The 15331-nt window shown below is 40.1% G+C and overlaps 1 protein-coding gene across 23 annotated transcripts in view; it reads right to left on the reverse strand.

Annotated features, from left to right (window-relative positions):
- ptprk (protein tyrosine phosphatase receptor type K) overlaps positions 1-14831 on the reverse strand; it is a 105987-nt gene extending 91156 nt beyond the window's left edge. For 22 of the 23 annotated variants that reach the window (XM_026193819.1, XM_026193818.1, XM_026193815.1 and 19 more), the window contains exons 1-2: positions 14510-14831; positions 8092-8115 (exon numbers count right to left, since the gene is read on the reverse strand). In XM_026193819.1, coding sequence (XP_026049604.1) covers positions 8092-8115; positions 14510-14591 — 106 coding nt within the window. In that variant the 5' untranslated portion in view covers positions 14592-14831. The remainder of the gene's footprint in view (positions 1-8091; positions 8116-14509) is intronic. The other variant, XM_026193803.1, reaches the window with a different exon arrangement.
- Between the last annotated feature and the right edge of the window lie 500 nt (positions 14832-15331).

The following is a 15331-nucleotide window of genomic DNA, read 5'->3' on the forward strand; positions in this document are numbered from 1 at the left end:
TCCCACTGGACAAATACTGTAAAGCAGGTTCCAGTCTGATATTAGCAATAAAAGACAGATCCTTTAAGAGCAGATTATTTCGTTATAAGCCTACATAAAGTGAAATCCGTGCCATGACCCGCTTTATTAAGTCCACACATCGATAAGCTTTAACGTCAACAGCTCAACGACACTGTTTAGGATTAAATAATCATGTTAAGTTTACATACGCAGCCAGAAGTGTATTTACTATGACCTGCAGTCATGCTCCTTCTGTTTCATTCCCTCTCACATTTCTGCTGCTACGATTAAAGTCGCTCTCCCCTCTTTTAGTTTCTCTTGCTCTCTCTGGACCACTAACCTTGATTCACTGCTTTACTCGACTCTGCCTCAGGCTAGGACATATACACATACACACACTGAACATAGAGACATGTACAGACAGGCAGATTTACAAGCATTCATACAGCCGTATAGACTAAATGGGAGATATACACATGTACTTGACCATGGTAAAGTAGAAGCGGTTAGTTTGGGGCCAGCGTGAGGGGAAAGTGCGGCTAACCGAAACCACATGTGGCTGACTCGCTCTCTCGCTGCGTCCAGAGGTATGTGAGGCTTTGGAGCGTGTGTGTGTGTGTGCATGTAACTGTGTGACGGTGTGTGATAGAGAGCAAACATTAGAAGAAGAGGCACAGAGGCAGAGTGAGCTCATTTCTTGACTTTAACCTTTATTTGTCCAGGGAACAGCTGCATTTAGCAGACATGTAGTTCTGTAGTAAGACTACATTCACACAGCAGCACACGGAGGAGTTGTCCCACTTTAAGTATGCTTTTTACTCTTGACCCCTGCAGCAGTGCCACAATCAGTGAGGTTAAGCTCTTTGTTCAAAGGCAAACCTGCCACAGTTCCTGCACAGTCACATCCTAAACCTGAAAAAATCCAGTTTGAAAGAACTCTCCCCAAAATACTCTTTTAAAATGTTTTTTTTTCTCTGACAACCACAAAGAAGGACTGACCCTCTTCTGCTTCAGCTGATTAGATTTCAGTCAGTTACACAGATTCTCCATAAAGAATGTCTGTTTGTTTCAGATCAGCCTCCTAGCCAATGAAACTGCTTAAAAATGACTGCAAATGTATAATCACTGCATTTTGAGCAAGAGTTTGTATGTCACACTTTGTAGAGAAGTATGCAAAAAAAGTAGCAACACGAGTGTTTTTTTGGCCAACAATCAAATATGCACAAACTCAATCAGCTCCACAAAAATGATTAATTTGGTTGACTTTGTCCCTTGCATGAACTTGAATGAAGTTGAACAGGAAGAAAACAAATCCACAAAGACTACATGGAATCTCAGGGAAAACATGTTAAAAATAAACGAGGGTGTCAAGTACTGTATCCAACTGATGAATCCCGAGCACACAACGTAAAGAAAGTCATGAGTTTTTTTATTCAACAAATCCATGTAAACCGCAAAACATCAGCATACACAAATGATCGTGCACAGACAGCTGTAGTTCTGTATCAAACCTGCACTTAGCTTCACTTTGTAGTGAGGAACTAACCCTACAAGACAAAGCAATGCTGTGTGTTAACATACAATTGTGTGCATGTGCGCATGTGTGTGTGTGTCTGCGTCCCTGAGGTTGAGTGTAAGAGACAGTTTATGTCATGGGGAGGTAGCTCTGTATCTGCTAACCGTTACTCCAACAAGACAGCTCGCTTAACTCACACACACACACACACACACACACACACACACACACACACACACACACACACACACACACACACACACACACACACACACACACACTCACAAGTTTTATACACACACACACACACACACACTTTATTTACCTTTGGCCCAACACAGACATAGTGACAGTTAACCTAGCCACTTAATACAAACGGACAGTTTCTTCTACAAGGACTTATATTTAGAGTGTGTGTGTGTGTGTGTGTGTGTGTGTGTGTGTGTGTGTGTGTGTGTGTGTGTGTGTGTGTGTGTGTGTGTGTGTGAGCTTGAGTCAGAGTAAATCTGGCTGAACTGAAAACAGAGAGGAGAGAAAACACTAACAAAAGCATTCCAGAAAGTGGGTGAGAGAGATAGTGAGACACAGAAAAAGAAGGAGAGCGAGAGAGAGACCTTGAGAATGTTTCGTGGCAGCATAACACTGTAAAGAAGAATCTGTACTTCAACTTTTGAGCCATCAGATAAAACCATAGATACATCTTATACATCGGCAATATAAACTGACAAAGTGTGCAAAGTTGCTGTTTGGGGTTTTTAGCTAAAAGCTGAAAAGAAAACATTTACAAGTCTGTATATGTTATGTAGAACAGGAGAGAGGAGAGAAAATGCATTTGCCATTTCATTCTTTTTTCATTGCACAAATGATCTTAACTTAGCTGTCTATCAGACAAATGAGCTCCCATTTAGCCTAGACTGGGGATTTTTTCTTTGTTTTTGCTGCTTTATATGGTGAGAAATGAAACATGCTTGTGCCTTTAATGTTCGGGAAAATCAATATAAAGATGAATATGCAAAACACGGGCCTTTTTTAACTATTTCTTGACAGGTGTAAGTGATTTTAACAATGTGTGGAGTTTTTAAGACAAGGTTGACAAGTGAAGTGAAATGTTGAAACAGCATTTTTGATGCGAAAATCACTTAATTCGCTTTAAACTGACTCCAAAAATATCATTTTACCTTTATTTTCCAATCAGTCCAGTATTGTTCAAGTGTTTAAGTAAGGATAACTACATAACAACTGAAATTTCCATCTTAAATAGAATCCACACACTTTATCCCATGTAATACAACACCATTTGGTCTGGATTTGGAAATCCCACCCTTTCTCTTGTTATGGGGGAAACATGGGAACTGGAAAAGTAGGGAGGAGGAGAGATGGGAGAGAGGGGGGTAAAGAAGGGGGCATTAGATTAGAAGTCAGGGGTAGGGAAAGAAAGTGTGTGTGTATGTGTGTCGGGGGGGCGGGGGAGGGGGGGCAGAGAGGGGGTAGGGTTTGATAAACGTTGTGTTACTCTGTTTAGGTTAGTGGGCCATAAATTCCAAAGGGGGTAGGGAGGTAAATGAAGCTTTAGGATAGAGTTTACGGATAGAGGCTTACTTGGAAATGCTCCGTGAGAACAGGCGAGAGAGCTTGTTTGACTAAACTGACTGAGTTTGTTCTGACTTCACCAGACACGGTGGAGTCTGCATAGTATCCGCATCGCAGCGGAGTGCGTATATGTGTATGTGAGGGAACATCAGCTTAAATAAGAATTTCAGGGCATCTTCCCAATGAAAACCTTGCATGTCCTATTTTGGAGCTCTTCATTTTGTGTTGCTCTGAAGCTGTCCGTTGGGAATTTCACTGCACTACCTTTTCTTTTTTATCTCTTCCAGCGAAAGGCCACATTATTTGTTCTGAGAGGTAAAGTTCTGTAATCGAATCAGCAGAACTCATGATCAGAGGTTGCCACAGATGAATCGGCGCTGCTCACTTGTGCTCAAACACTAACAAATGCCTGGGGGAGTAACGGTCTCAATGGATGTTTTAAGCCTGCAATATATGGAAACCGTGAAAAAACTATTGTTTAGTTTCATGAATGCATACATATAAATCTCAAAAGGTTGGCCTTTAGGAGGTTGAAACTCAGCAGGCAGCCCTGGCTCCTCTCAGTTATAGCTGTTGGAGTTGCTGCATAGCTTAATTTTGATATACGACACTAATACAGTGCTATGTTTACAGATTCTAATCCCTGAAAAGTATGCATTTAAATTGTAATTGCTCATAGAAGATTTTTGTGAAGAGCACAGTTTAGTGTGCCTTCATTATGGTTGATTTTATGGGTACTGTAACAGAACCCGGTGCTAAATTGTGAAAGACCAAAGTACAGAAAAGCTCCAACATTTCAGTTCTGCTCTTCGCAATAGAAGCTGCATTAGGCAGGGTCAGCTTTCTCTTTGATATGCTGAAGAACAGTGCAGAAGATACACAGATGCACTGCTATTAGTGTCAATGGTGGAGAGAATTAAACATTCGAAAGTGTGGTTACACTTTACTAGAGTCAGTGCTGACAATGCTCACTGCCACAGCAACAAGTGGCAGAAACGAGCAATCTGGCAACTATAAAAGTATATTACAATACAAAGGTTCCGAAATTCAAATCTTTAGAGATGGGAATGTATTGATTGGTTTTTTGATTCTGATATCCATCAAGTGATACCCAGTCTGCACCCATGAGTACATTGGTTTCGCTTGCTATATTTATACACTCTCTTCATGAAAAGTCCTTTCAAAATGTGACATGTCTGATGGAAGAGCAGGGTTGTGAAAAGGTATGAAAGCCACAGATTTACTGTATTACATGTCAGAAGCTAGGAAAAACATGTCCATCACTAGGCAACATCTTTGCAGTGCAACTAACATTCGCAAAATCCAAAGACATTCAATTTACAAAGCAAAGAAATCAGCAAACCCTCACTTTTAAGATGGTAAAAATTGGTCATTTTAGCTTGTTAAAAAGCTTAAACAACCACAACGTAATCAATTTTTCTGTCATTTCATTTGATATTTATTCATTGCTTACCGGTAATTAAATGTTTCATCATTTCTATTTAACTTAATTTGTCTGCCCTTGGGCTCAGATTTCTGCAGAATATCTTTCTAAACAAGATAGCGAAAGCATTATGACTGCAGACATTAAAGGGTTGGGAGACACCTACTTATCGCCCACTTAATTGCAGAGTTTGATTTTCCTTATACAAATGAAGTTTTATACAGTAGTTTTAGAATAATTTCCTTTAAAGAGTAATGATAACGGGTGTATGTAAAATATGTAAAGAGTAAATATTAGCATATCACTTTATCACAGGCGATATTTTGAAAAACAAGGCTAACACGACCCAGCTAGAAAACTGACAGACAGACAGATGTTCAACATTTAAATGTCTCTCTTCAGACTCCCACACACAGTCTGTCTGTTAGCATGATTGACTGTATGATGTGTATACGCAGTCACTGTCACGCTGACCATGTGTCTACAGTCATCTGCAGTAAGGAGAGACACACACAGGCTGGCAGGCAGACAGACAGACTAAACGTCAGATTAGAGTGGCAGACAGACAGATTTGACAGGGGAAAAAAATATTGTGTACCACTATTTGGAGGGAAAAGATAGCTCGGGAATATCTCCCGGAAGATTGAAATCTCTGTTCACACAGAGGAGCGGCAGTGTGGGGATGTGAAGATACATGGTCAGGGATGGAGATGATAATCTTAATGGACTGGTCGTCTATCTGTAAGCCATTGATTCACACACAAACATGTAAGGGAAGGTTTAAATATCTCAAAAGCCTTCTCCAACTTCTGATTTGAAATCAGCTTACAGAAGGGAGGAGAATTATTGGAAATGAATTTGAGGACAGTGAAAACATGTCTCTATAATTTTAGGACATATTGTTAAAATGATTGTAGCAGAGTATCCCGTAGGATTTTACCTAGAGATAATACACACAGATAAGCAATAAGCCTTTCATGGAATATTGCACATTGACGGCTTATGACTACTTTTGTGTGCATTTGTGTGTTCCTGTGTGTGCATTCATGACAGATGTCTTCATAACTGGAATAATAGAAACCACTTCTGCCAGGCCCCAGAGCTACACAGGCACATACACACAGGAGCCCTTTGGCTATCCCATCCACCTGAAGGTTGGCATAATCATGCATAACACACACAAAGTTGGGCTGTCACATCTACTCAAAGTACAGGTTAACTGCGGCCTTAAGCAAAGTCTGTCTCATTAAATATACTTTGTTTACATAGCTTAAGTTTTTCTTATAAAGCATAAAAGATAACAAAACTACTTTACATTTTTTAGGGAAGATAACTAACTGTTGTATAAACTAACACTAAGAAGTAAGAGAGGTTGAGAACTTAAAATGTGCCAGATTAAGACCATGGGTTACACTTTAACCGAGAGTCATCGGGAAATCCCAGACTCAGTGGGTTGACTGGATCATTAAACATTTACTGAACATGAAAGGCGGGAACTGGTCACTGTGACAAGAGGAACAGTGGAGATTTGCTGTAAAGTTTCCACCCCAAAGTGAAACATGCCATAATCAGTTTGTAACCTTATAACTGTACTTCAGTGCCACCTATATACTTATAATTAAGAGTTAGTTAATGAACAATCCTTTCTTTAAAGACCCTTGCCTTGCCAAAAACCACCTCCAAAATTTAAATGAGTCTTCTTGGGAAATGGGAAAAGGTGCTTCATACAGGAGTGACCCTGAAAAGCAAAAAACCAAACCATGACAAGCTTGAATATGTTACTATATGCATTTCATTACAAAGGACTCTGACTTTGAATTATTACTACCATTAACAATATAATATAATATATAATACAATATAATAACAGAGCACAACTATGATCTGAGCCTAAGGCCTACAGACTTTGCCTTCATGTTGCCAGGAAGTTTAAAGTGAGCAACAATAAAGATTACATTAGAAAAGAGCATTTAATTTCTAATGTAATCAGTTTTGTTGCTAGAGGATAAATACATTCCTGAAAAGTGAAAACAAATACAAAGCATCATGTCTCACAATCAAGACTCTCTGTTATTTGTGCCAAAAATTGTATTTATATAATGTTTGCACAATCGAGTGAGGAACCTGAAAAGGGTCTGATACTAAAATTACGATTGATTAGACACTTGTTTGCAAAAGTATCGATACCAACAATGTTATCTTCACCTCACACAGCAACATACAGGCACACCTGAACAGCAGCACATCAAAACTTGGCAAAGCATCTGACACCTGAGAGGAGAGGTCAGTAAAGCTCCCATTTCAGCAACATTCAAGTATTAAACAGTATATCGTAAATGTTAAATGCTAACACTATTATGACAACACAACCATTACCTCACCTCCAATAAACCAGCAGTTTACTAATCCGTTATAACAAATATTCTTCACTTGGGGCCTAAGTTCAGTGAAATCTACAAAATTCTGCCAGAGTAGATGTAGAATCTGCCAAAACCATTTAAAAAAACTTGTACTCCTTAATATGATTTGACAGTATTTCTACCCCACTGGGCATCCGATTGGTCTCTATTATTTTTATACTGAATAACGTCTGCATTGGAACATAGCATTCCTACGTTAGTTTTCAGGGATTGATTAAAGTGGCACTCTACAAAATGATCTATCTATCTATCTGCAGTGTGAAGAGTGTGTAGCATATCTTACAAACTTGTAACCTTCACAACCAAAGGACAACTCCCTTATTAAGAAGAGAAGAGAAGAGAAGAGAAGAGAAGAGAAGAGAAGAGAAGAGAAGAGAAGAGAAGAGAAGAGAAGAGAAGAGAAGAGAAGAGAAGGGTGTGTTTAGCTACTGAAGGAACAAAGTTACTCAGAGCTCTTTTATTAAAAAGCAGGCTCAACTAAACAAATAGCACCTGGAAACTTCAAACCTCCCGACAGCTGTCTAGCTACACAGACAGACAAGCACAGGAAGAGAGACACAGAGACAAATGGCACATAGATTAACTGACAACCAGGTTGGCAGAGTCACAAAGACGGGTGACAGCATACCAGTACAAGAGTGCTTCAAATATTTAATCGATTCAGGATTGTCACTGTAGAAATTTTTTAACAAGCAAAATAACACTAGACATGAGCTGAAGGTTTATGAAACATTGAAACTATCTGACATTGAATCAAATGGTTCAGAGTTCTTCAAACATGTTCATACTGAGGAAGGTCCAAATACTACTACAGTACTTTAATGCTGGCTTATCAAGGTCAGGAAAATAAAAACCCAAAGAAAGCTCTACTGCCATGTCAAGGTGAGTTTGATTAAATACGCTAAAATAATTGACAAGCACTTAGCCCATGATTAGTAAATGGGATGATTAATAATGTAGCTAAAAGATGGGATGACAATGGATGACAAAACAAAGCAACATCACTACAACTAATGTCTACACAATGAAAAGGGAACCCTGCGTTAAGGTGGAGCTATGGGGGAGTTACGACAACATTAAAACCATGAAAGATGAAGCTCGGCTGGCGACTCGTAACTCACCCTTCTCAGCGCGCCCCATGTGAGCTGGATCCAATAGAAGCAAAGCAGAGAATAACAGCACAGAATTAGGTTGGAAAGCATGCACGGGTTCACAAACACAAAAGAGATTTTCATTACATGTTGTTCTGACAGCAATTTTCTCACTTTACGCGTTTTTCTGGTCTATTCTGGATAAACTTCTGCTTTTATCTAACTAAACAAAATATATATATTCAAGAAAAGCAAGAATGAAGTAATCCAATATTGCCCCATGACTTTCTTCAGCTTTGCATCCACCCTGTTCAACAGCAGCAGCAACAAAATCAATGCTTTCAGGAATCATATATAAGCAGCTACACTCCAACAATGATTTGTAACCTTAATAACACAGTTGAATGCAATTTGTTTAAAAAATGCAAAGGAAAGAACAAGTCTGAACTGACACAAGTTCACACAAACTTTAAACTTTATCCAAAACACACCCAACCTCTGCCTTCACCCTCTTATTCAACTAATCCCCATGAACTCCAAAAGTCAAGACTGTCTTCACCTGCTACCACTTGCACCAATCTCTCACTCCTTTATGCACATGCACACACAAGTCATATCTCTGTTGCATATATCATTATCACTACACACTAAAATGCACAACTGGTGCTGAGGCTGCTCATCTGGCTGTGTGAGTGTGAGGCAAAGGGTGTGTGCTTGTGCATGCACTGTAATGTAATTAATCAGCTGTGAGTGTTGATTACTTAATCTGTCATTAGCCAGCCATGTGTATAAGGGTGAGTGAATGTGTGTGTGTGTGTGTGTGTGTGTGTGTGTGTGTGTGTGTGTGTGTGTGTGTGTGTGTGTGTGTGTGTGTGTGTGTGTGTGTGTGTGTGTGTGTGTGTGTGTCAGGCAGCAGCATTTTTCAAGGCCCCCTTGTACCAACAGCTGTGACCAGAGCCAAACAGGGCAGAGCAGAGATTGATGATACAGGACTAGCATCATCATTCATCAGGGATGTGATGTTTCAGGGATTTGGGATGTGTGTTGAATGTGCTGCCTGTCTTGGTTTCCAGTGGAGCGCTATCACTTTCTTGGTTCGCTTTCTTTGCTTGATTGGTGATTTAAACCCATCACGACCCAGTATTTAAGACTCAATCCTCTTTATGACATTATTTAATCTACTGTAGGTTTTCTCTGAGTACTCCAGTTTACTCCAACAGCCCCAAAACACGTGTGTTAGGTGAATTGGCAATTCTAAATTGGCCGTGGCGTGAATGTGATCATGAATGGTTGTCTTTTCTATAGTCTCTTTTTCAGTAGTACCTACTCAGCTCAGCTCGACTTAACTCGGTTTTCAGAGTTTTCCTTTATGTGGTAGTACCTGATGCCAAAAACATCAAGCCAAAAAAGTGACGTCAACAGACTGCATGCCACTGATTGGCCACGGAGTGGCTGGATGACTCACGAGGCGGAGTCCTTTACAAGAAACCTGCCATTTTTGAGACCCAGCAACAAGGGAAATCGCTATAAACCACCGCCGTGGTTGAATGACAAAGTGCAGACATTTACCATCGGTTTAGCAGCAGGAGTACCATCGTCTCAATGTCCTGAACTTTTGGTTCACGTTGCTATAAAAACACCTCCCTCATTGAGGTGCTACTCAAATGTAATGGAAAACGACGGAAACAGAGTCAAGTCAAATCAACTTGAGCAGCTGAGTAGCTGTTAATGGAAAGTAGACTGGCAACATATCCAAGGATATGCTACCTGACCAGCATGTCATACAATACAATACAATGTAAATATACAGTTTTTGCCAATACAAACTGTTTATGTCACAAATTATTGTGTGGGATTATATTTGTCATCTTAAACAGACATAGTTGTGGAGGTTTTGCGTTATGAAGTTCTAAAAATGGATAAGAAGTGTAGAAAGTTAGTGACACTAATCAGTAACCAGTCTCTATTTTCATCTGCTTATTATTGCATTATGAACACCACAGATAACAACTGATATAGCCCACGACTGCAGTCAAAAGTTTGTATTTTCAAAAAATACAAACTTTCCTTTTAAAGTCACTTCTTTGTGTTTTAAGTTGAGCAAAGTCTAACTCAGTATCCACCCTCTTTGCAGTTATTTCACTTTGACATTATGGCATCATCACTACAAGCTGCAGAATTTCTTTGGCATTTTATGGTCTCCGGTTGCTGCTTTGCTGCTAGTCTCTCTCTGTTTATATACCCCTTTGGTCACAGTGGATCAGAGAAGAAAAATATACTCATTAAAAAAACAAAACAAAACAAGAAATCAAATGCCATCCTCTTTTGGGAAGCAATGAGTCAATCAGTGTGCAAAACACACAAACATTTCCCGCACTTCCACATACAGAGCATTAAAAAAGGAAAAAACAACTTTGTTCATATATTTTGATTCTGCCTGTGTAATAATAGTTGTGTTAAACTGTTAAACTCTACAGTTACATTTTCAACTTGTTTTAGGTAAAGTACAGCATTTTGTGAAACTTCAGTTCTTGACGAAGAACAAATTTTTACATCAAAACAACGTACCTTTCCAAAGCAGAAAGGGAGCTTCAGTGAGAGTCATTTCAAAGTAAAGAAACCTGCCACGATTTATCAGCGCTCTGTTTATTTTGCACGCTGTCACATCCTCTTGAATACGTCTGCATAAACTCATGTAAACAAGAATTTCTTTATATTTTATTTTGCAAAAGTGCCCAAAACTTTCACCCACTGTACACACTTAACCCTCAAACTCATTTATGCTCACGCACACACACACACACACGCACACAGTCTAATGAGGGATTAGCTAATGAATTCTCTCAGCAGATTAATTACATTTTACAGACTTCCTCCCCAAACAGCTGAAGAAATGAGCCAGCCACTTTCAAAGCAATGGATTTTGTAAAATCTATCACTAAATTGAAATCCGTAGAAACAGATTGGCTCTAAGCAAAGGGACGTTTCATTTGTGGAGAAGACATTAAGATGGATCTGAAGGACTGCAGACTGAGGCATTACTTTTAACGAGAAATAAATAAAAAAGCCTTTGATTTGGCGCCATTTTACATGGCATGAGTAGAATGAGGAGGCATTTTCACATGAATCGAAATGAGAAGCAAACATTTCAGATGCTCGTCTTTTGTACCACTGTACTCCGGAGGGCTTAAAAGCATCGGCCTCCCTCCTTCTCTGTAAGCGACAGCAAAACACATGAATTGACACACACGTTTGCACCACACACATACACGAGACATGACAGACACACACAGTGATTCACACGCATACACACACACACACACACACACACTCCCTTCTGCCGTTTTCACAGTCTCTTGAGTGGAGGAGATGCCCACGGCCAAAAACCAATGGTTTCTTATTTGTCCCCCTCCTCTTCTCTTTCTCACTGTCCTTCCATTTCTTTCGCCTTTCTCTATTAAAACACACAATTTTATTTCATCTCCTAAATGGGGCGGAAAAGTAATTATAATTAAACTAACTTGGTTCTAATGTTCGAAATACTAAAATAATTTACAATTCTAATTAAACCAGCTCAGATGCTGTGTTCAGTGGCACTGGCAGCCTTTTAATTCGTCTGGAGACAGTGATGGAAAACAATTATTTCACTTCATTAAGATTAAAGACGCCTAAAATCTGTGTCACAACTCGATCAGAGAGGAGACAGATTTAGAAAGTTGTAAAATTAACATAAACTCGGTTACTGACTTTGTAAAGACAGCTTGTTCAGATTTATTACACTGACTTTGTAAGTGATTAGCCAAAACAAAACTGTGTATAAAAAGTGATAAGAAGAGGCAAGAGACAGGCAGATTTAGAGAAATGCTTTAACTTGCAGTTTGACTTTCTAATTGGGAAACTAGAATAGATTAAAAAACTGAAAGGAGACAAATTTAGTGAGAATGCATCTCAGCGCGGACCGAAAATGACTTCTTTAGTGCTTAATGGATGGTTTTAAAAACTTGCCACAAATATTTCTTGTCCTTGTCAGTGATATGAGTGTAGCACCCAAACACACATTTCCTTCATTACTAACTTTTGGTCTTATAATTATTGCTTTTTCTCAGTGCCAAGTCATAATGGCTGTATTAGTTATCAGCCTGCAAACCTTATCTGCATCACTGGCTGGAGATTTTATTAAACCGGTGCATAAAAATGCTGCCAGTGATAAGTTTACACAAGCTGAACGGTGTTAACTTAAATGTTACCTAAATTTTTTGTATGGTTAGCTGGTACAGAAAATACATGGAGACATATGAATGTTTAGTAAAAAGTGTGCCTGTTAATTTTCCCTGTACTGATTTGCTACAATTATTCTCACATTTGCATGCTTTTATCACTAAATATGTGGCTCTTTTTCTACAACAAAGCCAAAGTTCTCCTTCCGATCCCCTTTTCCACGCTAATGATAGCCCACGTCTCTGTGAAGCGGCATCCAGTCACTAGTATTTACTTGCAAATTAACAGCACTTAAATTCCCAAAGAGGCCTCAGAGAAATTCCACACATTTGTTACCCAGAGGACCAAATGACAATGGGGGGGTATTGGGGGGGGGGGGGGTATTGGGGGGGGGGGGGGGGTATAGGGTGGGAAAGAGGAGGGGTGGAGGCAATAAAACCTCCCCAGATGAAGCTGGAATTAATGTGTAATATTAATGCAAATCATTAACAGGGCTATTGTGAACACTGGAGCGTAAAATTGTGATTTTATGTGTGGCGCGTGATGTGTTCTTTGCTGTAACTTTAATGTATGGTTGTGATTTTGGAGGTCAGCTTTCAAACAGCTGTGTGAGCCTCTCCTGCCTCTCTGCGCGTCGGAGATGAGAGTGGAGCAACGGCTGAATGCGGAAATAAAACGCAAACAGGTACGAGATCGAGCGATTACAATGAGAACGTAAGGAGTTTGGTTTCTCGGAGCTCGAGGAGTCGTTTGTTTGTTTTGTAACAGCGGATAACTTCCGCGAGTTCATTTAGGCGACTTGCAAAAGCATCGTCCCAAACGTGGCGAGCAGCACTGTTGCAGCGTTTTTCCTGTGCATACGTGTTTCTGCAGGCGAGACGGACAAAAGAGCTTCAAAGGCTCACTGCGCTGCGGGTTACTGTTTAAACTCAAGTCCCGAAGTCAAGCAGAGCGGTGGTCTTCCAACGCATCCCCCGCAAAACGAGGTTTAAAGTATCGCACTCTGCGCGTGACCGTTTTGATGGGAAGTTTCGGGCAATTCGCAAAAATCACGCGTAACTTGATGAATGTGGTAACCAGAAACCAGTTACCGAAAAAGTATCTCAGTCTGATCTCTTCACTCACGCAATGCCAAAAAGCAATACCCCTCTTTATCAACATGCGATCGACGTGCAGACTGTATTCCCAACCATTAGGTTTGATTGCATGCAGCGAGAATAAAGTTGGAGATGAAGCGGCTCATTTGGTTTGCAAAGCGCCAGCAGCTCGTGGCGCTCGCAAACCCAACTGTCCGCTGGCTGGAACAAAAGAGCAACGCTCCTTTAGAAAGTACTTTTAACACATCACAGAGCGCAGGGTGATATTAAATAAAAAGCTCGCAAGCATTTAAGGACGATAAAGATCAAAACAAACCAATCCATCATGCAATTAAGGTGACACATTAGCGTGTCACGAGATGGAAAAACAGCAAAGTGCACCAGGCTTTTAATAAAGGTTGTACAAATCAACGCTGTCTTGCTACATAAATATTATTATACAGTGATGTCCGGGCACACAGGAACTTTTTTTCTCCATTCATGCGCTGCGAGACTGCACTGCTTCACGGCCAAGCTCGGCTCTGCTTGAAATCTACAGGAATAAACGATGCTCAGCGCAAAAAATGTGAAATCTTTCCACTTTAATCCTACTTGCTCATAACTGCAAATGTATGCAATGCTTCCTTTTATTCGTAAATCAGAGGCATAGTAACTCTCGGGTCTGAAGACCTGCGATGCGAAGAGCCAAGCAGAAATGCAGCAACTTAAGTTTTAGGCATTTAAGATAAGAGTTGGCGATCCAGGTTATGAGTGAGATTACTTGTTCATATAAGAGAGCGCAAACAAGGCTTTAAATGGGCTGCATTCAAAGCGTCGCACACAGGCGACTTGCGTGCGACGAAGTGAGCATTTCACATTTTAACAATGTCAAAAAGGCATCTCCACCTCATGAAAATTACCATTTCCACGTCCGCCGACATTTAAAAAGCCCACATATGTGATAAAACAGGCGATACGGTGCATTTTCAACACCGAGGCTAACTTTTCTCGCACACCTAAACACACCTGTCTGGAATTTATGAGCTTAAACCAACGAGGAAAAAGAAATTGTCGCCTAAACTTTTTCTTCTAACACACGACACAACACAAACCACTTCAAACTGTCGTGTTTTTCTTCTTCTTTTTCCTCTTACCTGTCGGTATTTGGCCAGAGACGTTACCAACTATCGAACAGAGAAGCAGGAGTCCCAGGAATACAGAGAAGAGTGTATCCATGTTTAAAGCCGTGGCCGTGCGAGAGTCTGTAACAGTTTCTCCCCCCCTGAAAGTTTTTTTTTTCTTTTTTCTCCGTCTCCAGTCTTCTTTATCTATTTCTTCAGCGGGTTATTATTCCTCCTGTTGTGATGAATTCAGCGGCCCCATTCTCTTTTTTCTCTCTCTCCCCGTTTTCTCTCTTTTCGCTTCCTACGGGCTCTCGCGGACTCCACACTTTGTTTCACGCGGAGTGCAGTGAGGGAGCGCGAGGGAGAGAGAGAGAGGCAGGGAGGGCGAGCTCAGCAGAGAAAATGTGTGACGTCACAAATCGGGAGTTTATTGAAAAATAAAAAATAAGGAATTAATAGAAACGATGTAACAACAGCACCCTGGTTTTCTATTATTTTCTATTATTTTATAAGTAATTAGCATATGCAGATTGAGTTTTTTTTTTTTTTACTTTATAGTATTATGTTATAACTCTGCAGTATTGGTGACATGTTTATGACCCCCATGCCATTAAGCTACGATTAAATTTTAGATTAAAAAAGAAAGAAAATTAACTTGATTTATCATCTACTTGACCTTTTATGTTCTTTCTGGCAAACTCTCTGGCTCGCTCTCTTTCTCTCTCTCTCTCTCTCTCTCTGGCTCGCTCTCTCTCTCTCGCTCACACACACACACACACACACACACACACACACACACACACACACACAGAGAGAGAGAGAGAGAGAGAGAGAGAGAGAGAGAGAGAGAGA

This window comes from Astatotilapia calliptera, chromosome 15, assembly GCF_900246225.1.
Source record: "Astatotilapia calliptera chromosome 15, fAstCal1.2, whole genome shotgun sequence".
Taxonomy (NCBI): Eukaryota; Metazoa; Chordata; class Actinopteri; order Cichliformes; family Cichlidae; genus Astatotilapia; species Astatotilapia calliptera.